At 46.5% G+C, this 25,319-nt stretch overlaps 1 protein-coding gene across 10 annotated transcripts in view; it reads right to left on the minus strand.

The window, feature by feature from the left end:
• The window catches only part of LOC144770575 (carnitine O-palmitoyltransferase 1, liver isoform-like), a 525,217-nt gene that overhangs the window by 361,659 nt on the left and 138,239 nt on the right, over positions 1-25,319 (minus strand). For all 10 annotated transcript variants that reach the window (XM_078655216.1, XM_078655221.1, XM_078655217.1 and 7 more), the window contains exons 4-5: positions 2,272-2,443; positions 1,312-1,413 (exon numbers count right to left, since the gene is read on the minus strand). In XM_078655216.1, the coding sequence (XP_078511342.1) occupies positions 1,312-1,413; positions 2,272-2,443 (274 nt within the window). The remainder of the gene's footprint in view (positions 1-1,311; positions 1,414-2,271; positions 2,444-25,319) is intronic.

Raw genomic sequence — 25,319 nt, forward strand, 5'->3', positions numbered from 1 at the left:
GACTGGTGTGGATTTTGGAGAGGGACCCTCAGCTCACCTACTGAAAAGAACCCAACAGGGCTAGCTCATTGACGGGTGAGTAAAAGTCTATCCTCCTCACTTTCTGAGATGGGAATTCAGAATGAATATGAGCAATTAGCAGAAAAGTCTTGGGACATCCTTCTCTGTCGGCTGCAGTTGGTACATGGTGGTAAAGAAACATGGTACACAGACATCTGTAAAGAATTATTTTATTGAACACATCTTCTTTGCTTTCATTGTTCTCAAGGTTTAGTTCAATTTCATTAAAATCATATAGGTCCAACAATTTTACTGTCTCCGAGAATTCTTTAAAAACCTAAAGAAGAACAATTTACTAACCATAATCAGAGGTATATTTTTCACTGGGAGCCTCATTTCACCCTCAGCAGAGTCAAGTGAAAGGATCTCTAAGCTCCTAACTTTTGATGCAATGTATTGTATTGTAATGTACCATTTGTATAATGCTTCAGACCCTTTAAGATGCCACGGAGCATTATCTGGCTGATAGACAAGATGGCTACTCACTTTGTTGGATGAATGTGGATTTACAGTGTAGGCAATATGCATAAGGTTAGAGGTCGTGCAAAAGGTTTGGAGTTGTATGGTTAGTGGCAGACAGTGTGCTACCGGGTCTCCAGTACTAAAACAAGGTACTGAAATAAAACTGTATTTTGACTAAAGAGTCATTCTAAAGTGTAACCCAAAACACAGAACCCAAACATGTTGGCATGAATCTCACGCAAAACTATAAATGTGCATAAATATAATTAGGGCTCCTGGTTTTATGGTATTTATCTTTTTAACATTTCCCTGTTTTCTGATTAGATTAAGTTATATGGTATAGTTCCACATTTATTTAACTAATAAATGTGTGTTCATACATTGACGCCAGTCATGTTTTAGCAAATTAATCCAACAAATATAACAAAACAATACACCCACAGGTAAGTATTGGTATTATACTATAAATGGATGTTGACATGACTTATTTAATGAAACCTAATCCATGCCATCTATCTGCCAAGCTGTTGGCCTGGAATTAAAGAAAGACTGTATGGAAAGGCATTATAAAAAGCCAATTTTTCTATATTTTACCATTTTTAAAAATAAATTCTTACAGGACACACATTTTTTTTCTGTCTGTATTTATCGGTTAAAATCAGTAAAAACTGAAAACTGGGTGCCCTAAATATAATACATGGGAGCCTGCAACCCATGTATAAAAGGCAGTTTCTAATTGTTGATTCAGTACTATCCCTGCAATGGAGCTTTATGGGGCTCTAGACTCACCCTCTGCATGGTGCCCTTGATGCTAGGAACAGGCAGACGAGGAAGACAAGCCTGAAAACTGTACAACATGGGCTTTCGACCAGAGAAAATTTTCACCATGAACTGTGGACAGAAAACAAGAACATTAGAACATCACAGATTTATTATCTCCTCAAAATCTAACCTCTTTCTTCCCATCCTAATACTGCCCCATGTCTTCAGAACAAAAACACAGAACCAGCCAACATATGCCCACCAACCTTTAGAACAAGCTCATGCCCACCCAACTAGCCATCAGGTCTCTTGCCATTTCAAGGTCAGACTATTCTCTCTTCCCAGCTGTTTAGTGGACCACTAACTCTCTATTTACCAATCTCCTATATCCTCTGAATCCATGCTATCCATCTAATCCCCAAACCAACTGACCTCTTCCCACCCAAACACAAACTATCAAATAGCTACATAGTTAGTTTTGGGGTCACTGTTTGACCCCTCTCTGAAACTTGCAAAATAAACTAATATTTTTTTATTTTTTTTAAAGTTATCCAGAGCATCATTCAGCCTCTTCCAACCCAAAAACAAGACAGTCCAAGCTATTCCTGTCCATGCTATTCACACCCATCCAAGCTATTCCTGTCCATGCTATTCACACCCAAGTACTGAGCCAATAGACCTCTTTCTTCAACCACCAATGTACAGATTTCTCCCTACCCAATCATAGAAGCATCACATTCCTTACACGCAGTCCTAATGGTCAAACACTAGTTAAACATTCACTTCCGTTGCTTCATCGTTTTGATAATTTTGCTTTGTTGCCATCTTAGACGGCTAATGCATATGAAAAATAAAGGTGTGCTGAAGGTCTTATAGTTATATTGAAATGCTTAACAGGAGTCATACAAACAATAAAAAAAACTCTGTAAAATGAATAAGCAGTTAGTATCTGTCACTTAGAGACAAAACTAGATCAAAGAAACGTACCAGCCATAACTTGGTGCTCACTGACATATGCCCATGTTGTTCAAACATCCAGCCGTGGTAGGACAGGAGCTGCTTCAAAATGAAGCGCATAGTTAGGATGAGAGCCAGCCAGAGACCCGTGGAGAAGAGCAGGGCACTCAGGATACTCTGTCCTTGGTGAGAAAAATAGGTGCTACAAACAAAAGAGAAAATGGGAGAAATATGAAAGAAAAGAAGAAGGAAAGAGAATTAGGCATTTATGGGAAGGAAGAACGTAGAATAGGACATCACAGACGGATCCACTTGAATTCAAGAGAAGGGACCTCAAAGGCCCATTCGAGAAAAAAGCAACTGAGATAAACGTATTTGGTCTAGAGGGAGAATATATCACAGTTGGTCTGTTGTCATGTATTCCTATAGGTTCTGAAATCGATCCCCCTATCCCTGACCCTATTCTGGTTAAACTAACTATCAAGTTAACTAACAGTCAGCCCATGAGGCAAGAAAAGCCCCCATGATGCAGATACCGTTATCTGACGCAGTCACACTACGGCACAGGAACGTGTTATCTGATTAGGTCATAACGCTTGAGATCTAATTAGACAAGCGACATTCCTCCAGCCCCTGATAAGGCATACGACGTTCTCATAACAAATCAAACCTATGACAACCTGGAAAATCCGTGCGGCCATTGTTTTGATTTCACAGAGAACTTCAGTAAAAGAATGTGCTAACGAGCAAGTCGTATGACATCTTTATTGACGTATCTATGTCCATCCTTACGTCAATCTCGGCACCTTTAAGGTATAAATATTGCCGATCTTGCCCTATGCAAACACACGCGTGGTGACGAGACGGAGCAGCCATACTTGCCGAAGCCCAGAAGCAGAGCAGACCCCGCTGGCAGCAGCCCCGCCTTCCTGACGCGCTGAGAGACGCGCTGCTATCTCCTACCGAGAGACCCAGCACCGGCGCTTTCGGGCAGCCCTCGCAGGCAGCCTGGAATATCGAGAGCAGAGAAAGAGATACCATTCCTCATTCATCCTAACTTCCAGGTACAGAACTGAATAACCCCTCACAGAGAATTCTTTAGTTATTCACTTGGCAAAAACAAACTTAACTTAAACTGTAACTTTCTATTCCCGCCCACGCATTAGACTTAGGTCAGGTACACGGGGTAGGCGTATTTAGAAACACCAGTTGAGTACGTTTAGTCAAATGTATATGTGTATGTAAATATATTTTAATCATTTTAAACATCATATGGCTCAGAAACCATATCAATGTTTTTACAGTATTATTTTATACTATTGCTTTTAATGTATGCACTTTACTTAACTATAAGTATTGCAATAATATCGATCCATTTCTCTTGTACGAGAAAAGAGACTGATCAATAAATAACACCTTTTTATTGAACACGCCCGTCTCTTCCTTTTCTCTACAATCTGATGAGACTAAGAATGCACGTACTGACTGAGTAAAATAATTGCCTTGTGCTCACACGACTCTGGAGATACACTCTTGATTAGGGGAGAGCAAAGTTGTCATGTTCTATGGTTGTCAGAAACTAAATCCCTTCTTGTCTAATCAGGGGAGTTAATTCTTTCCTGAACATTCGAGAAAGTTTCTAGCGAACTCTGAGCTACGCTGGCAAACCCAAAACTTAAGTCTAGTATCGACAGTAGTAGACCTAGTTAACGTCTGGCCTAGGCCTTTACTGCTGTAGGTATTATTCCAATGCGCAGAGCCTATTGGGAAGATAGGAACTACACTACATGGCGCCCAACGCGTTTGGAAAGGGCGATAAAACTAACGTAAGACATTTAGAGTAACTCAGTCGTGCTTTCTCACTCAGACCCCTTTTCCCAAATACTCCAAAGACGTCTGGAGTGGGTGAAAGGTAATATCCTCCAAAACCTCGCAGGAGGGAACTCCTATGTAAGGTTCTTGGTATAGTCAACGTTGAAGGATACACTGTTCCAAAATATTGTGCATCTAATCTTTGTTCCATAAGAAACCTGATCTGCAAACAAACATAATACCATCCTGTCGGTAAAATGGGAGACAGTGATGAAGAAAGAGAGGCAGTTAGATTAGCAGCTGAAATAGCAGCAGCTGATACTGCAGCACTAGATGCGGACGGGGATATAATACTCATCCCGGTCGCCAAAAGGAAATCTATAACCTTAAAACTTATAGAAAATGGACTGACACCTAGAGGTGGCACAGTCATATTCGTAATTGAGGCATACGAATATCGGCAGTCAGAGGTATACTATACATGGATACATTTTCCAGCAGCAAATGCTGTAACAAAGTACTTCCACTATTACAAAATAGAGGTTCCACCCGACATTTACACTCCTTTCGAGGAGGTGGATGTACCACTCAAATTCCAAGAGCATTTGCTCTTATTTGATGGCGCCCTAATACATAACAATCACATTACAAGGCTCGGTCCTTTAGGTAGACCAGGAGCAACGTGGCCGGTCTTAGCCGGATACACACCACACCCAGACATCGAAGGAATGTCTACTGGAGAGCTGTTAATACAGCTAAAACAATTACTAAAAATTCATAGACAATTAGTCCAGTATGTAATGCGGACTTCAACAATTCAGCCAGCGATTAAACTTCCACAGCTGACCCCTCACCAGGGGAACACAAATAAAATCACACCACAGAACATCCAATCCTGCCTAGGTAAAGTTCCGGCTAAACGAGAACAAATACCATTCTGGTTGGCACAGAAAATCACCCAAATAGAGGCGGTGTTTCCTGACACCACCCCGCTAGAAAAACACAGGATTCTGACTATATGTCTCCCAATGGGAATCGCACCACACATAGAGGACTGTGACACTTGGGGTACAGTCTTTGCTTCAATCTACACAAAAACGCACGGTGTTCCATCCATTTCGGTAATACCAGATGTGCTAAAACAAATTCAAGATGAATACGGTCCAGAACCAGCTTTAACTCTTGGTATGAAATTACTGAAAGACTTCAAGCAGGTCTCGGCTATATTATTAGCCAATATAAAAGGTGAAGCAGCAAACGTGGCGATCCGCCAGAGGTTAAAAGAGACAGATATAGCAGACCAACCAGCTGAAATTGCCAGAATCATAGAGAAATCCTATGAAGAACTAGGTAGAGATAGTTTAGGTGGAATACCAGTAAAACCGCAACTGACTGAAAGTCTAGAAAAAATATTTTTTAATAATAATTCACCAAAAAAGAACTGGGATGGAAACAAACAATCCAATCCAAAAGAAAAGAAATTCCAGTCCCGAGGAAGGTCTCCTAGGCGAAGGGAGAAATCTCCGAACCAGAGACACAGGTCACCCCAGAGTGACCCCTCTGGGAAAAGATATAACCTTAGAAATAGGGATAATATTAAAAAACCTGATAGATATCAAGACATTGATACACGTCCCTCTCAATCTTTTCAGACTTCCTCGCAGAAATCGGAAAGAAGAGGACGATCAGAACAAAGAGAAGAGCACGCCAAGTCCAAAGACAAGGAACCTGCTCAACAAAAAAAGAAATTACAATTTCCAAAAAAGAAGGTAGCCAGTATCAAGGTAGTTAACAATGCCGAGAATACTGAGGACACAACTGAAAAACGGAGAGTGGGCTCAGACAATGCTAGACAGCGCAGCAGAAGTGAGCATAGCTCGCAAAGTCCTTATGAATCATCTGGAGACAGTGGACACGAATGAATATCTTCAAGTGGAAACTGCAGACACCAGAGTTAGCAAACCCCACAAGATATACGAGATAACATTACGTATAGAGGGAGATAAGACTAGGAAAATAAGGGGACTATTTTGGGATAACCTCTCCAAGGGTTATGACATCCTTCTAGCTGAAAAAGACTGGCCACCAGAGTTTGTCAGGGAGTGCCCTCATGGCGAAGAAGTAATTATGCCTGCCTTCTCGAATCAAATCCCGATTCATAAAAAATACACACTTGCTAGAAAGTGGGCAGTGGCCTTAGCACCTGCTTTATATAAAAATCATGTAGGATGGGATGAGGATTCTCCTCCTCACAAAATCCAGTTAAAATCACAACCTACTGCACAAAGGCAGTACCCAATTAAGCAAGAAGCTAAAAAACAGGTAAATGAAATACTAGATCAGCTAGAATACCAGGGGGTGATTGAAACTTGCACCTCACAAATGAACAATCCTTTGTTTCCTGTCTCCAAACCAGACAATTCATATTGTCTAGTTTTGGATTACCGACACCTTAACACATGTTGCAAAACCTTTGCAGTGCAAAACTCACACAGTGCTGCACTAATGAATAACATAGTGCGCAAAAAATACAAAACAACCTTGGACATCTCCAATGGATTCTTTTGTCAAAACATAGCACCAGAGAGCAGATATTTAACTGCATTCTCAGTAAATGGCACTCAAAAGCAATTCTGTCGGTTAGCCCAGGGGTACAAGAACAGCCCGGGGGTATTCTCAGCGAGAGTAACAGAATTACTACATCTATATGATGATGAAGCATTATCTTATGTCGATGACATTTACTTAACAGACGATGACTTGGATACTCACTTGAAAAGAGTGAACACCATAATACTTGGGTTCGCAGCAGAGGGTTACAAATTCAACTTTAAAAAGTCCAGAATTGCCCATCTGACAGTCCTGTTCTTAGGATATGAGTTATCAAGTGAAGGTAAAAGCCTGGCAGACAATTTCCTAGAGAAATGTGCCGTAATCCAAGCTCCTAAAACACTAAAAAACCTACAGTCAATTCTAGGCTTCCTAAATTTCAGAAGAACATACATTGCAAATTAAGCAGAAAGGGTCAAACCCCTTTATGATCTAATTAAACCAGACTTTAAAAGATCCAATTGGACTCAAACACACACAGAGATTTTGAGATCCTTACAAACAGACATGCTAATTAAAACAAAATTAGAAACACGTGATAACACACGCAATCTTGTGATTCGAGTCATCCCAGGGAGATGCGGATTCACATACCTAACCTCTAATGAGGGAGAAAAGGTACCAATTGCATTCAAATTACACTTGTACACTAAGGCTGAAATGAAATTTAGCCCAACGGAAAAAATTCTTACAGCAACACAGACAGCTATAGCAAAAGAACGAGCCCTGGCACAAGGTAAACGAATAGTAATCGTGACACCAATACCAGCCTTAGAGGCGGTAACAAAGGCAAGCATTCCAAATGCTAAAGCACTCCATCCAAGATGGATACAATGGGCTAACTCTCTTGCTGCAACAGACGTGGTGTACGAATTTGATCCTTACTTAAAAACACAAGAATTTCTCCAATATGAATTTGAATGTCCTCCGCCAACCGAAATTCTGCCTCTAGATCACTACGGCTGTATAATATATACAGACGGATCAGCACAACCCGCAGTAGGGGGTAAACAAGCTTACAGTGCTGCGTGCGCGATTGTTAAAGGTCGTTGGCACGAAGGGAAATTTAAACCAACCCTCACTAAAACACAATCCCTAGGAGATTGTACAGCTCAGCGAGCTGAACTACTAGCATTCAAGATGGCGCTTGAAAATACCGATCGAGAATTCCCCACACTCATAGTGTGCGATTCGTATTATTGCGTTCAGTCTTATAATGAATACTTGCAGATCTGGCTTCAGAATGGTTTCAAGGATGCGAAAGGTGGCACAATTAAGCATAAAATGCTCTGGGAACAAGTAGCTCTTTTACAAAAAGAACTACCAAAGACTCACGTGATACATACACTGAGTCATCAACGTGATGGCGTTCACGTTGCAGGGAATTCATTGGTTGATGAGGCCGCGAAGGCAGCTGTGTAAACGGCTTCCGTAGCTGCCGTCACCCGGTCAAAAACAAAAATAGACAGCGAAATATTACAAGCTGTCAGCGCTTCAGAAAAGGATTCGATAGAACCACTCCCTAAAGGCTTTCCAGTAAAATACTCATACATAACTGATGCAAACAATGTTCCTTTTGCTCGAATCCCTGGAGTGGGGGATAGGGCAATTCCAAACATGGAACATAGGTTAGGACTAATAATAGCGGCACACGAAGGGCTTGCTTCTATCCATGCTGGCGTCTCAGCCACAGTATCATTATTAAAACAGAGATACTGGTGGCCACAAATGAGAAGACAAACGAGGAACTATGTTCTAGCATGTGAAATATGTCAAAAAATGAAAGTATCAACGGTGAGACGTCCAGCGCAGACGCCCCTTCTAATCTCGGATAAACCATTAGCCTGTGTTTATCTAGACCACTGCGGTCCCTTACAAAGGGATGGTAACTATAAATATATCTTGGTTGCAGTGGACTCATGCACGAGATTTATATGGATGTGGCCCCAGCGAACGGCTGACGCCAGAACTGTTATAAAAGATTTGCGAGTCTTTATCGGCACATACGCAATTGGCATGCTGCATTCGGACAATGGTCCTGCTTTTATCTCTCGGGCTTATAAGGAGGCCATGGTCAGTATGGGCGTGCAATTGCGGTACTCTTGTCCATTTCACCCTGAGGGGAACGGAATTGTTGAAAGAAAAAACCGTGACATAAAGCAATCTATAACGGCAAAGGTATTAGGTTCGGGAGCTGGGTGGGTCAAACATCTAATAAGTGTCCAACGTAGTCTAAATAACTTGCCAAGAAATTCTCTGAAGGGATTCAGTCCGTACGAATTATTATTTGGAACTAGAATGATTATCTCTGACCTCGACAGTCAGACTTCAGTGGTTAAAGAAAAAAGCTTTGATGTCAAAGACCGTTTGGCTATTTTGCAGGACTTAAACAAAACAAGAAAAGACCTGAGCAACATACAGTTGAAACAACAGCCAACAACCACTGAAGAATCACCACCTGTCCCAGCAAGACCTGTCTGGATTCCAAAAGTCGGGGATCTAGTCAGGGAGAAGATCGCGGTAAAGAAGGAATTCGGGCCTTCTTACAGAAAAGCAGTTCCTGTCTTGTCTGTCAACGGGACAAGATCAGTTGTACTACCGCCACTTGCTGGTAAAAAGGAGAACCGAGTTGTATCCATCGACCTGGTAAAACCACAACATGTGGCCGATAACAAACAGTAGGCCAAGTGGACTCCCAATAAGTAGCAGAACACCAAGGTTTGCTACCAGTACAGAGGTCCTAACAAAGAGGCTCATCACATTCGAAACGCCTACAGAAGAACAACAAGGACTATGCAACAATGCAATAGAACTCAGACCTCTGAAAACCCAAATAAAAACATTTAGCAGAGACACACCAATCTATAATGAAGTACCAAGTGAAAATGCAAGCAACAAAAATCCTGAAGCAATTGGAACAATTGACAGTACTGCATCCGGCTACTTCATCAACTTCGATGATTCCTCTGAAAGCCTCATTGAATCAAAGACACAGCCATCATCAAAATCCTTTAAAGACAAAGCTAAGGAACTTTTGAACCAACTGAAAGAAACATATCTGATTTCTCCATGGATTGAATTTTGGGTGCGTTTTGGTGCATTTATCCTCATACTTTGGCTCATCATGGTATTAACTTTGGGACGCTTCATTGAGGGAAAATATGCTAAAATGGACACAGCAAGTCAGAACATCAACTTGGTCCTCAAACCACACACATCTTCACACGTCGAGAAAAGAGAACTTTCTTCAGCCAACTTCACAGCCATTCCTATACCTGGTGGGGTAGCCTGGGACAACACTGACTATGAAATTTATGGTCCGGTCGAGATCCTGAAATATCCACACCAAATCAAGATCTCCTTGAGTGACTTTGCAAAACCAAACTCATTTGCTGATGATTGGGACTTCGAAAGCATTAATAACATGATGTCTGACTTAGTAATGTCTGCTAAATTTACAAAACATGATTATTTGCAAGGTTCTACAAATTATGATAGTATGTATTGCTATAACCACTATGGTAACCATTTTTTACATAAATCTGCACAACCTAGAAATGTTTTAAATTATAATCAATGGGAACATTGTGCAACACCTCCAAAAGGGAGCTCAAGAACCGTTTACGACAAATATTCATATTTTTCAGGTTTTAACACAAGTAATGCTGAAACATTCTATTTTAAATTGTCAAACAAGACAGGGATGAAAACCATGATAACCAACACAAAGTTGATATATTTTTTTTTTTTTTTTTTTTTTTTTTTTTTTTCGAAGAAATGAATACTTTTGGATTTGATTATTGGGACAAAAATGTTGATTTGAAAAGTGTTTGGGGTACAAAAGAATGGCAAGTACAGGGTTTAGAAGCTTTGTTTAGAGCTTGCATGTTCCCAGAACAAATGATATTTTTAAATGACACTGTTCAACAAACCACCTGTATTGGCCTAGCCAAAATCAAAGATTTAAATAAACCGTCTATTCCAAAGCCAACAATGTTTAGCAATAGCTCTGATACGGATGAAGAGATAGACGTAAACCATATATTAAACCAAAACAGAACACATCCTGATTGGAAACAATGGTTAATCTGGCCCACAGATACAAATAACTGTCAAGACAGATTCCTGAATAAAACACAGGGGTTCAAAATGACCAGGCCAGACCCTAGATATCCCGAAAGACATCACCCAGGGATAATAACAACCTACAGTGTGGGCAAATTATGCCTTTAGTGGCTACAAACTTCCACACTGCCTGAAATTAAGCAACACCTAACTTTACTTACTGATGGTGCTGACTTGCGTGATTTCATAATGGGACCACGCAAACAGCGTCAAAAGCGTTTCATAGCAGCCTCTGTATATGCAGCATACAATGAGGCCTGGAAGGTTAATCAAATTGAAACAGCAGAAAGAATACGGGAAATTGACCGTATTAATTTGGAAAAATCACTTTCTGTAGTGGACAATGGGTTAATGACTCTGTCCTCCAGAATTTTTTCATTGGACAGCATTGTGTCTTCAGCAATCGATATATTATCGCAAGACTTACTGTTATTACAACATGGTCAGTCACAATTGCGTTCTATTGTACAGCTTGGCTGGACGTTACAAAATCTGCGTTCAGGCTATGTGCCTTGGCGTTTAATCAACACAACGTCACTATTCCAAATCTTTAACCTTACTGATAGACAAATCGGTATGGCGCAAAAGGGTGCTGATTATACAATCTTGAGCATTGAAAAACTAGAAAGATTACCAATGACAATGTCAGAACGACCTGTCAGTGAATGGATAATCCACGGAATCATAAATATTCCAATCTCAACCTTCAGGTTTCAATACTGCCAAAAATATATACAGGCTGGCATGTACGAGAAATTGGGGAAGGGGTACCTTAAAACAACTTGGAACCTGCCCTATTCACATGCATGTGTCAGTAATAAAGGACAGAAAGTGTTTCTTAGTGGCAACAATTGTGCCATGTCACTAAGCGGCACGCTTCTGTGTAACGGAATTAGTTTGCATGGAGCCTGTGAAGGGAATTCATACAACCTTTCATGTCACCAGCAAGGCGCACCTGCAACTGAAATAGAACCATTCTTTCAAAGACTCTATAATGGGAGTTACATTCTTATTGTAGACCGCAAATGTTGTAGTCTTATGCCCGGGACTCCTTATCTAGTCACTACGACTGCGAAGGTCAAGTGCTGTGGACGTTCTTTGTTCCCCAGCTCCTTTCCAGACAGGGAGGCAAGGGGATGGCCCAGTTTGAAAATTACTTCTATTCGAATAGATACTTTAAGCAGAATGAAAACAGTGCTTCTTCAGACGCCTACAAGGCTCACGTCATCAAAAGAAACGTATGATCTACAAGTCGCAAGGACGACTGCAGAGATACATACATTATTATCGACTAATTCCCCCGTACATTTCGCGGAAATCCTGAGCGAAATCTTAAATATTTCTGATACCACTGGGGTCTCAAAGGTATTTAAGACAGTATTTTCGATGGCATTAACACCATTCAAAGCCATACTGGGTATTTTTCCAGATTTCGTCCATTCGATTTTTGGCGGACTTCCCCTGATCCTGGGACTAATTGCAGGAATCCTATTCTTAGTCCTTATTTTTCGTTATGGCAACCCATGTCACAGATCAAACTCTCGCGACAATGGAAGAAACAATCCTAGCCATTGGATACCGGGACCGGATATCAAAAATCCTGGGACTCTCCCGGCTTAGAGACCTGAACATGACTTGGTTTCTATCATTTCGACCAATGTGGCAAAGATGTGTTTTACCTGTATTGAGGTGTCTGCTATGCGGAGAAGAATGCGTGTTAGACACCTGTCTGACGCTACAATCGGATGCGCCAGTGGATGCAGATACATTGTTGGTTCCTACCAAGGTTCACGCTTTGTGCTGCCCTCAAAGGCTGCCAATCCTGATGACGGCATTCGTGGAATCTTCACCACTACGATTGAAGAGTAGTGAAGTTCAAGATGAAAGCAGCATCGATCAGGTACGACCTTCTGTCAGCAATGCGAATCAGAATGTCAATGGAGGCAATCATGCGCACGAATGCATGGTTACACCTATTTCCGACTTAGTGGAACTTTCCCATGAAGCTGTTGACAGTTTTTGAAAGCCTTAATGATATGATGTTCTCTCCAGAACAGAAATAGAGACTTTTGAGCAAGCTCGCACACGGCGTTCCCTGAATTCGGCCTTCAACTTTAAAAATAAAGTCACATGAACAATTTTTCCCACCAGTTCACGGACAACAATTTTTTTAGCAGCCCCAAATTATTTTTTACAAAATTTTCGGGAAACTTATCTTCTGCTTAAAGTAAGAAACTATTCCTAGAGAACTAAGATTTCTATTTTTAGATACTTTATAAACTTTAGTTGCCCGCTGGTATGTTCACAAATATTTTATTATGTGATGAAATGGTCTCGAACTTTCTTTCTGTATAGCCATATTAAGAGCCATTTCATGTGTATTTCTCATATACCAAATAAGCAATAATGTCTACAAATGCGTGTTTACTTTAGCGTTTAATTCATAGCTTAAGTGCATACAATATATATGACTGCAATTTTTCAGTATATTTGAAAATTTCAAAATACATTTATGTATTTTGGGGTGGTGAGGTATACACTATACTCTATAGTATGTTGTACTATGTTATACTATGCATAGATTAGTAAATATGACCATAGTTAGCGTGGAGTGGGTGTCATGTATTCCTATAGGTTCTGAAATCGATCCCCCTATCCCTGACCCTATTCTGGTTAAACTAACTATCAAGTTAACTAACAGTCAGCCCATGAGGCAAGAAAAGCCCCCATGATGCAGATACCGTTATCTGACGCAGTCACACTACGGCACAGGAACGTGTTATCTGATTAGGTCATAACGCTTGAGATCTAATTAGACAAGCGACATTCCTCCAGCCCCTGATAAGGCATACGACGTTCTCATAACAAATCAAACCTATGACAACCTGGAAAATCCGTGCGGCCATTGTTTTGATTTCACAGAGAACTTCAGTAAAAGAATGTGCTAACGAGCAAGTCGTATGACATCTTTATTGACGTATCTATGTCCATCCTTACGTCAATCTCGGCACCTTTAAGGTATAAATATTGCCGATCTTGCCCTATGCAAACACACGCGTGGTGACGAGACGGAGCAGCCATACTTGCCGAAGCCCAGAAGCAGAGCAGACCCCGCTGGCAGCAGCCCCGCCTTCCTGACGCGCTGAGAGACGCGCTGCTATCTCCTACCGAGAGACCCAGCACCGGCGCTTTCGGGCAGCCCTCGCAGGCAGCCTGGAATATCGAGAGCAGAGAAAGAGATACCATTCCTCATTCATCCTAACTTCCAGGTACAGAACTGAATAACCCCTCACAGAGAATTCTTTAGTTATTCACTTGGCAAAAACAAACTTAACTTAAACTGTAACTTTCTATTCCCGCCCACGCATTAGACTTAGGTCAGGTACACGGGGTAGGCGTATTTAGAAACACCAGTTGAGTACGTTTAGTCAAATGTATATGTGTATGTAAATATATTTTAATCATTTTAAACATCATATGGCTCAGAAACCATATCAATGTTTTTACAGTATTATTTTATACTATTGCTTTTAATGTATGCACTTTACTTAACTATAAGTATTGCAATAATATCGATCCATTTCTCTTGTACGAGAAAAGAGACTGATCAATAAATAACACCTTTTTATTGAACACGCCCGTCTCTTCCTTTTCTCTACAATCTGATGAGACTAAGAATGCACGTACTGACTGAGTAAAATAATTGCCTTGTGCTCACACGACTCTGGAGATACACTCTTGATTAGGGGAGAGCAAAGTTGTCATGTTCTATGGTTGTCAGAAACTAAATCCCTTCTTGTCTAATCAGGGGAGTTAATTCTTTCCTGAACATTCGAGAAAGTTTCTAGCGAACTCTGAGCTACGCTGGCAAACCCAAAACTTAAGTCTAGTATCGACAGTAGTAGACCTAGTTAACGTCTGGCCTAGGCCTTTACTGCTGTAGGTATTATTCCAATGCGCAGAGCCTATTGGGAAGATAGGAACTACACTACACTGTCTGAAGCAAAAGGAGAGCAATCACAGAGACCAATGTGCTTGGGAGGTAATCAGATACCAAAACAAGTTACCTCGACTGGCTTACTGAAGGATAACAGACTTCAGAGACATATCTGAATGGACAAAGAGTGACAGACATCAGTGACAGGTCAGCTAGGCTTACGGAACAGTCACTGAGACAGTGGTCTGCAAAGATGGATAGCAGGCTTAAAGTTACGTATGATGAATTTCGTAAAGGATAGCACAGATGTGGAAAGGGTAAAAGTAAAATATCGAGGAGAAAGAAAGCAAGATAAAAATATTCTGAGGCAAAGAATTCAAATGAAAAGAAGAAAGTAAAAAACAAAGGACATCATTAGAAAAGGGTATCAAAATCGAAGGTGACTAATATACAGACCTGGCCAGGCCTAGTCACCTTGTCAATTACATCTAACCAGGCCCTACTATTCTCTTTTACATCTTATGGTTCGTCCATTGTACCTTCACACTGGTATCTTGCCTTCCTATATTCATAACTGTTAATATTGAGAAAGTCGATGTCAATATGAGGAACGAGCTATTCATGTATAAAAACGAAATAGCATCTTTATTAACTAATTGGTCCGTTTTGAACTCCATGTCAACCCCAACTCAGCAATACATAGTCAGACAGGCTCTGAGACCTAGGCCTGTGGGTACTGACTGACCGGTCACAGGTAGTGCGGCATGTAGCCGGCAGACAAAAGCGCAAACAGGAGATCCCAGATCAATTCCACAGATAAGCGCAGCAATACTACAATGATTCTAGAATATTGGGCCGAATAAAGCACAAATGGCAGAAAGGGTATGAACGCTCCAAAAACACAATACAGTCAGATGTTACATAAGTTAGGAAATATAGCCAATTGGGACACAGTACATGCAGTGATCACGCGCTCCCCATGCCAAACGCCTAGACACGTTACCCAATGGCCACATTGTGTCCACGTAAGGTAGAGGCCCAGATTCCCGATCGAATACATTGATCTAAACCACAAGGCTTCATTACCATACAAGGATAACCAGAATCGCTTATGGCATTCAATCAATTATATATAAATCCATCTCAACTCGATTGTAAGTTGGGACAGTACTCAGACTCTATGCCTGTAACTGTTTTCCTGGCTGGAATAATTAAACAGACTGTTCCTGTTTTGCCACGCCTCTTGTTTGTTTTTTAAGTTATTTCATGCTCAAGCAACATTTTGCGAGCCAACATCAGAGCTGATTGGTACCTGGAATCCAACTGCAGCCAAAGTAAGGAAACTGCCCAGGCGGTTTCAAGTGTGTGAAGCAAGGAGGATGAGCAGACACTGCAATTGAGGGTAATAAATTACATCAGAACCTTAGTAAAGCATTTGGTGTATGGCAAACTAAGAAAAGAGTAAAAAGATACCAGAATCTGGCATATTATCTATTTTATATGTCCTAGTCGAGTAGTTGTAAGGCAGCCTCAGAAGCGATCCAGCAGAAGTCGCCTTTTTAGGTCTCGCCTGGCGTTGCAGCGCAAAGCGCTGCACGCTCGGCGAGAGATTTTGTGGATGAGGGGCTTTCAGAAAGGAACTCGAAGCCCCGCACCTCATTTCCATTGGCTGGCGTAACAGTTTATGCTAAACGGTGGCCTGCCATTGGAAATGAGGGTTTTTTGTAGACTCCCTTTCGCGCCTCTGATCCGGACTGGGTCGCCTGCTTTGCTGCTGTCGCAAAGCACTTTGTTATCTTTATGGGGCCATGTGTTTTTAATTAGAAACACATAGCCCCATAAAGACAAGAGATTGATGCTTGTTCTTACTGCAGGCGTGATGTGCTTTGCTTACGTTTAGCGTGCCATGCCTGCTTTCACTTTTGAAGTAGCTGGGACAATGGCAGCTGCTTGTTTGCAATGCTATAGGTCTCGTATTTAAATGCAAGAAATATGGCATTGCAAATATGTTTAATATCCTTTAGCAAGCAGCAGGCATCACTTAAAGCACAAGTGCAAAATCTCCCACACGTGCCTCGTTAGGGCGGGAGGAGAGTCACAAGTGGCTGCAGTTATTGGACAATGAGAAGGTAGCTTTGCTATTGTGGCCTGCTATGTGTTTTTCTTCTACATACTCAATGTCAGTGAGCTTGCTGGAAGCGCTGATCATTTTGTTTAATTCTGTTTCTTCATCAGCGCAACAGGGAAGTGCGTCCTCACCTCAGTAGATCACGACGACTCCTTTACCTTTACGGCCTTCTTGCCACTTGTGGAAATTCCTTTCAGTATTTTTAATAAGAGGGACCCTTCGCTCATGCTTTCCTCATGCCTGTTGTGGGTTGATATGGCGGGCTTGTGTTGTGTGATATATGCTCTGGAGTCCTGGAGCAGAATGAACAGTGTTCTACCCGAGGACATGATGGCTGCAGCAGAAGGTGGCGTTTCGTGCATGTCTGTGTGTGTGTCCGTCCAACTGCCTGCAGCTTCCCCTGACAAAAAACGAGTTATCGCACTAACGTACAAAACACCCGAGCAGACAGACTTCGTGACTGACACTGCAGCAGTATGTGATCCCGCGACTAGATGGACTTGATCCCCACCTGCTGCTGGCCATAAGAGATGACCTGCTCGCACAGATAACTGTGGTGGTAATGGATCCCGCATCCGGACTGACTCTAACCTCCCTACCTGGCACCGGCATCTGTGAATCACGGACCGCAGGAGTGGTCATCCTCAACACAGAGCAGTGTCATCAGTCCAGTATGTGTGCCAGATTCATGCAGCCTCGCGTTGGTTGCTGCGGGAGTCCACGAGTTCGGGCCTGTCATGGGGCCTGCCTGTGCCGCAGTGCCGACTCACCTCGCAAACAAGAAAGTTGCTGTGCCCGAGTGACAGAGGCGGTATTCTCGGAGTTGGCAATGTCTTGCTATGTAATAAAAGTGTGCCGCAGTCATCCTCATAAGCTGTCTTCAGCCGCGTTACCGTGAACTGTGCATTCCCATTCCAAACTTCTTAAAATGCGACCTGCTCGCGCTCCGGACGAACATTGGTTGTGACAAATTAAACATAATGTTTGTATTGGGCACCACAGGCACGTAGTCTATGTGAATATGACATGCAGCGTGGTATCCGGTGTACTTTGTTACATTGTAGCAGCTACTAGCAGCTATTAGCGCTGTGAGCAGACGAGCCAGCCTCCCAGCTGCCTACCTGGTGCATCGCAGTATTCTCAGTATGGTGCATTATAGCAGCTCCGGCTTCACAGGCGAGGAGTGTAATGCGTGCTATTACATTTCAGTGCGGTGATGCGGACCACCACACTGAAATGCCTTACCCTAATGCCTGATGCGTGGTACTTGGCAGGGCTGCGTCACTCAGTTCCTTGGTTTTTCTGCTATCGGCGGCAGGTCAGCCCAGCACCATGTGACTCTGGGCAATAGCTCGCTTAATCTTCCCGACGGCCCCCCAGCGCCTAGAGACCCTTACGGGTGATTGTGCGCTTTACAAATGTGGACTTTACTTTACTTTTTGACTGAGTTGAGTCGCCCCACTTGTGGAACTAGTTGAACCATCCATCTACAAAATAGACCCCCCTCATCCTGCGCCAGCGTGGACGTTTATCAATTGTGGTCACCGTTGTTAGGTTGTGCTTAGGACAACCCTTTAGACCACCACTGATGAGTAAAGCCTCAGGTTATGTGAAGGCATGGAAACAAAGACAGTCAGGACCGTCCGCTGCGGCCTGAGTTTTTAGACTCCTGGCCTATTAAGGAGAGCAGGCACTTTTATGCCCGACACTGTTGGGAACAGTGTTGTGTGTGTGTGTTTCTGAGAACAGTGGGTGGGGGCGGTGTATCAGCATGTATGAGGAGTGAACTTATGACTGTATGTATATGGGACGTTTTTTATAACGAGTGGATTTGTGGCTGCTTCTGTGTTTCTAGCAGTATGTGTGAGAGTGACTATGTGGTTGGGGGTAGAGGGCAGCTGTCTAACGAATGGACATGTGAGCATGTGTGTGTGATTGATTATTTCATGACAGATGGGCGTGTGACTGCTGATGTATGTGTATGTGTGAGAGTTAACATGCAGCTATGTGTGTGTATGGTAGCATGTGTGACGAGTGGGTGAGTGGCTGCATGTGTGCGTGTGACAGTTTTGCCACAAGTCAATGTGATGTTAATTGTGTATCATTTGCATATTCTGTTGCCAGCTGTTGGTGGACCTGAGTTGCGCTTGGAAATTAGAACTTGGCCTTGATATAAGTCTTTATACCATGTACTTGCAGATTAATATATCTACTTCCTTGTCTCCATCAGGAGAATATATTCAAAATCAAAAAGGGAAAATAAATGTATATTGTTGGACCCGGCCTCGTGTGTGGTCCTACCCCTCCCGCATGGCGTGCCCCGGACGACATCGGCCCTCCATCCAGCCCGGGTCGGCCTCGGGCACACCTCTGCATGCCCTCCAAACCACCAGATGCGCCACCCGGCGGCCCACAACCACTGACACGGCACCCTCGAGCCGCCCCAGCATTACCGGTCCGGTGCCCACCCCGGACCCTCATTCCAGGCCCGACGCCATCTTGGGCCCATCACGTCACAGACACGTGGTCCCGGACCAGCCGCGGCCACGGACCCAGCGGGCCCGCCATCGAGGCACCAAGAACCCTCCGGGTGGTAGAGTGGCCACTCCACCAGAGACAAGGAGAGGGGAGTTTCGATGGCTCTCCAACCATCCCCGGATGCCTGGGTTCGATCACCCTCCGGCCTCCCTGGGCTCCGGCTCCACCCCCCTGCTGGGTGTCTGGACACTATCATCCCGGCCCCTCTGACCCCCAGGCGAGAGGGTCCGGACATCAAAGGACTCCAGACCTATATCTGGGCCAGCCCCGGAGTAGGACGGGAGTTGTATCCCGGAGTCGAGAAGCCCTGCTGACGCTGTCGCGGCTGACCCTGAGACGAACTCACCTTGCTGTTCTACCTGGAGCCTGCTGGCGCTGCCGCGGTCCATCTTTGCTGTAACCATCTTGGAACCTGCTGGCGCTGCCGCGGTCCACATTCGCTGAACCATCTCGGAACCTGCTGGAGCTGCCGCGGTCCACACTCGCTGAACCATCTTGGAACCTGCTGGCGCTGCCGCGGTCCACACTCGCTGAACCATCTTGGAACCTGCTGGCGCGGCCGCGGTCCACACTCGCTGAACCATCTCGGAACCTGCTGGCGCTGCCGCGGTCAACACTCGCTGAATCATCTTGGAACCTGCTGGCGCTGCCGCGGTCCACACTCGCTGAATCATCTTGGAGCCTGCTGGCGCTGCCGCGGTCCACGCTCGCTGAACCATCCTGGAGCCTGCTGGCACTGCCGCGGCCCAACCTTCCGGAACCCCCCAGCTCGAGGATTGAGAGCTGTGCGTAGGGTCCCATTGCAACCGACCATCTATAAGACTGTCACGCTACCTTGCCCCTTGCCACGAGACTTTCCAGATCTCTGGATCTGCTGTATATATTGAAACGATACTTATTGCCCGATAAAGATGGAAAACTCTATCTACGTGTGGTGTATATTTGTAGTGGTGTGGTTACTCTGCTGTACGATTCTAGGAGAGGGCCCTCCCGTCGGAGGCCTCTCGACATCGCTCGGTCCCTTCTCTGAAGGAGGGGTAGACCTAGGGGTGGTCAGTCAGACACCTTCTGCCTCCCCCGGGTTCGCCTTTCTAACATTGGTGGCAGGCGCTGCGATCCGAGCCAACGCAAAATCGTACAGAGAGTGATCTACCCGCTACGACGGAAAAACACACAGAGACCATGACGACCCAAGGAACCAACCTACCTGCCGAATTCCAGAAAGAGAAGATAGAAGAATACAGCCACAAAGAACTAAAACAATTCTATAAAGACATGGGTATCGCTACCACTGGCCTGAGCACAAAAGAGGACTTCAAATCGGCCCTACAAGCCTGGGTGGAAACCCGAGACAGACCACCCCAAGAGGAGAATGGCCCGAACGGGCAACAGGAAACCAGCGCACCCCCGACGGGGGAAAGAACCGCAACACTAAACGCGGACCTCATCTATGAAGACGCTCGAGAACGAGAGCGCAACCGGCTACACGAAGTGGAACTTGCACGACTCCGGCTAGACGGAGAACTCCAGCTAGCGGAGAAAAAGATAGCCCTCGAGCAACTACGGCTGGAGGGGGATCTAGAAGAGAAACTGAGACAACGTGACCTCGAAGAAAAACGACCAGCATATGAACACGAACGAGGCCTGAGAGAACTAGAAATTAAGGCCAAGATCAACGAAGATCGCGCGGCCGGGGCCAAGACCTCGGCCCCTCCCATGGACACCAAGGTTCACCTACCGAAAGATGTAGTCAAAGAATACTACAAGAACGATGATATCCAACAATGGTTCAAAGCCTACGAGGTGGCCATGACCGCCCATCGGGTGCCCCTGAAGGATTGGGGCGCCGGCCTGTGGGGAAAGTTCGTCAACGAAGGGAGAGACGCCCTGCTGGAACTCCCTGACACCGAAATGACCTCCTATGAACACATGAAAACGGCCCTACTCACGCGCTACGGACTCACCCCTGAAATGTACCGGCAGAGGTTCCGAGACTGTAAAAAATCCCCGGTACCACTTGAGTAGAATATGTGCACTTTTTTAGCAGAGCCTTCGAGGGGTGGGTCAAAGGCAGTCAGGTCACTACCTACCAGCAGTTGGTCGACCTGATGTTATGGGAGCACCTCTCCAACAACTGCTTCATGGAATTACGACAGCACCTCCTCGACAGCAAGTTGACCGAGCCGCGGAAGCTAGCGGGCGAAGCAGATCGGTGGGCGAGCAACCGCGTTCACCGGAACACCACAGGAGAATACGGACGAGGGTCCCCGGGGAACCACCGGCCGCGAGGCGGCGAGTCTGGCATCAGCCGAGGTCGAGACCTTCCGCCGGGGTCTCCGCCCGCCTCCTCTACACCAGCCGCCAGCCCGAGGGGGGCCCATTCAGCCCGACCGGGGCCACGCCCCAACGTTACGTGCCACAGATGCCAACGGCTGGGTCACTATGCCAATGATCCTCTCTGCCCCATGAACCAGCGGCCCGGCACCACCGGGCCCCCCGGTCGACAAATCACTGCAGCTGCCCTGAGCGCAGAAAGGGATGAAGAAGAAGAGGTCCCTATGGAACCAGAAGAATGGGAGTCCGCGGCCATGTGCCTCGCCTCCCTGGGCGACAAAGACATGATCCCCCGAGACCAGATTCCGGTCAACACCCAGAAGTACCGCCAGTGGGTCACTATCAACGGACGCCGGGCCGAGGCTCTCCGTGACACGGGGGCAAGCATAACCGCCGTCCGCTGCCATCTGGTGACCCCAGAACAAATCTTGCCCCACGTTCTGTGCCCTGTCCGGTCAGCGGACAATTCCGAGAGCCTGTGCCAGATGGCCCGCATCCCCTTCGAGTGGGGAGGAGTGTCCGGCCTGCTGAAAGTCACCGTCCGAGACGATGCCCCGGTGGACTGCCTCCTAGGGAACGACCTAGAAAGTTCCCCCTGGGCACAGATCGAGCGAAGAGAGCATCTGGGGATGCTAGGCCTTCCTGAATGGGTTTGCGTAACGACCCGATCCATGTCCACCCGGGACGCCGTCCCAACCGAAGACAATCTGCCCGAAGAACCTGAATGGCCGGCACCTCCGCCACCCGCCACTGCCACGGCCGAACCCGAACTGGGGCCGCAGGGCCCCAGCCATGAAGAACTTCCCGAGCTCGGGCCCCTTCCCGAACTAGCCCAGTGGCTCCAAGAAGGGGGCCCCACCCGCGAGCAGTTCCGTCGGGAACAAAAGACATGTCCTTCCCTTGAGGGACTCCGACAACAAGCCGCCACGCAAGCCACAGGAGACTCCTCGGGGTCCCACTGGATCTATTGGGACCAGGACCTCATGTACAGTGAACAAAAGATCGCCGAGCTGGGGGCCGGCCGAGTGCTAGTCGTCCCCCTCCACTTCAGAGACTTTCTCTTAAACCTGGCACATGATGTGCCCCTCGCCGGACACCTGGGGCAGGACAAAACCTACAGCCGCCTGGTGACCCACTTTTATTGGCCGAAGATGCGCCGCGATGTGTACAACAACTGCTGAACCTGTCCGACCTGCCAAGCCAGCGGAAAGAGTGGGGGGAAAAATCAAGGCCCCACTCCAACCGTTTCCCGTGGTGACCACTCCCTTCGAGCGAGTAGGGATCGACATCGTGGGGCCCCTGGATCCTCCAACCTCCCAGGGGCACCGCTTCATCCTCGTCCTGGTGGACCATGCCACCCGCTACCCAGAAGCTATCCCCCTCCGGACTATCACAGCCCCCGTAGTGGGTCGGGCGCTAATGGGGATCTTCTCCCGAGTCGGCTTCCCCCGAGAGGTCGTCAGTGATCGGGGCACAAACTTTATATCGAAATATATGCGGTCCCTGTGGCAACAGTGCGGGGTCGCGTATAAGTTCACCACCCCGTATCACCCTCAAGGGAATGGACTAGTGGAGCGATTTAATAGGACCCTGAAAGGAATGATCAAGGGCCTAGAAGAGCCCCTCTGGCGCAAATGGGACGTTCTGCTGCCATGCCTCCTGTTCGCCTACCGGGAGGTACCCCAGAAGTCCCTGGGGTTCAGCCCCTTTGAACTATTATATGGACACCCGGTGCGAGGCCCCCCTCAGCCTGGTCAAGGAAGGGTGGGAGCTGGCCGCCTCCGATACTCCGCCCGATGTTTTCCGATACCTCTTGACTCTCCGCAACCAGACTCGGAAGTTCCGGGAACTGGCCGAAACCAACCTGAAGGCCAGTCAAGAGGAGATGAAGCGCTGGTATGATGAAAATGCCTCGTCCATTGAATTCGAGCCGGGCCAGCAGGTCTGGGTCATGTCCCCGGTCGACCCCGGCGCCCTCCAGGACAGATGGACGGGGCCCTTCAAAGTGGTGGAGCGCAAGAGCCCCGTCACCTACCTAGTGGACATGGAGTCCCCCCGGAACCCCCTCCGGGTCCTACACGCCAACCGGCTCAAGCCCCACTTTGTCCGCACCGAACTGAGCCTGTTGTTGGCTACCGATGACGGAGCAGAGGACGACTCCGAGCCTCTACCAGACCTCCTGAGCACCTCCGAGAAAGATGGCTCCGTCGAGGGAGTCTCCCTCTCTCCCGCGCTGACACCCAAACAGCGCCAGGACTGCCAGGAACTGCTGGGTCAATTTGCGAACTTATTTTCCCTCACCCCCGGAGTCACCCAGTGGTGTGTTCACGACGTCGACACCGGGGACAGTCCGTCCGTGCAGCACCGAGCCTACCGAGTCCCTGACCGAGTCCGGGCCTGCATCCAAGCCGAAGTTTCCAAGATGCTAGCCCTAGGGGTAGTCGAACCTTCAGACAGACAGTCCATGGGCCAGTCCCGTCGTCCTGGTCCCTAAGGCCGCCGCCCCCGGGGTGCCCCCGGAGCTGCGGTTCTGTGTCGACTACCGGGGACTGAATGCCGTCACCAGGACAGACGCCCATCCCATTCCCCGAGCGGATGAACTGATCGATCGCCTGGGAGCCGCCAGGTACCTCAGCACCTTCGACCTCACGGCCGGATACTGGCAAATCGGCCTCACGCCAGGGGCACAAGAACGATCCGCTTTCTCGACCCCCGATGGCCACTTCCACTTCAACATGATGCCCTTCGGCATGAAGAATGCTCCGGCCACCTTCCAGAGACTAGTGAATCGGGTGCTGGCAGGGCTGGAAGAGCTCAGCGCCGCCTATCTGGACGATATTGCGGAGTGGAGAAGTGTGGCTCACTGGTTAGAGGAGGCAGACCTGGAAGCAGAGGTCAGCCTGGGACCAGGGTTCAATTCCCGGCTCGGCGGGGTCTTGAGTCCTAAAATATCCATGGACTCGACAATTCTCGCTCCGGTGCCTACTCGATTCACGGGTTCACACTCTGCGACTCTGGGCAATAGCTTGCTTAATCTCCACGACGGCCCCTCGCGGCGGGATGCCTGGCTTTCACCTTGCGGATACCCTGCCGGGGTTATCTCACAGGGGAATACCAGGACGGGTTCCCTAAGCAAGCGCTTAGAAACCGCTCGGTGATTTGCGCTATATAAATTCCTGTACATTTACATTTACATTTACATAAATTCCTGTACATTTGCGGTGTACAGCCTCTGTTGGGACGAGCACCTGACCCACCTCTGGAAGGTCCTGACGGCCCTCCAACGGGCCGGACTAACAATAAAAGCCAGCAAGTGCCAGATCGGTCAAGGGTCCACCGTCCGAGCCTTCCTGGGGCTCACTGGATACTATCGGCGGTTCATAAAGGACTATGGGAGCATTGTGGGGCCCCTCACAGAACTAACCTCCAAGAGACTACCCCCAAAGATGCACTGGACCCCCGAGTGCCAAGTAGCCTTTGAGACACTAAAGACTGCCATGTGCACCGCCCCGGTGCTCCAGGCCCCCCGACTACAGCCGAGAGTTCATCGTCCAAACTGACGCCTCGGAACACGGCATTGGGGCCGTACTGTCC

This window comes from Lissotriton helveticus, chromosome 7, assembly GCF_964261635.1.
Source record: "Lissotriton helveticus chromosome 7, aLisHel1.1, whole genome shotgun sequence".
In the NCBI taxonomy this organism is placed as follows: domain Eukaryota; kingdom Metazoa; phylum Chordata; class Amphibia; order Caudata; family Salamandridae; genus Lissotriton; species Lissotriton helveticus.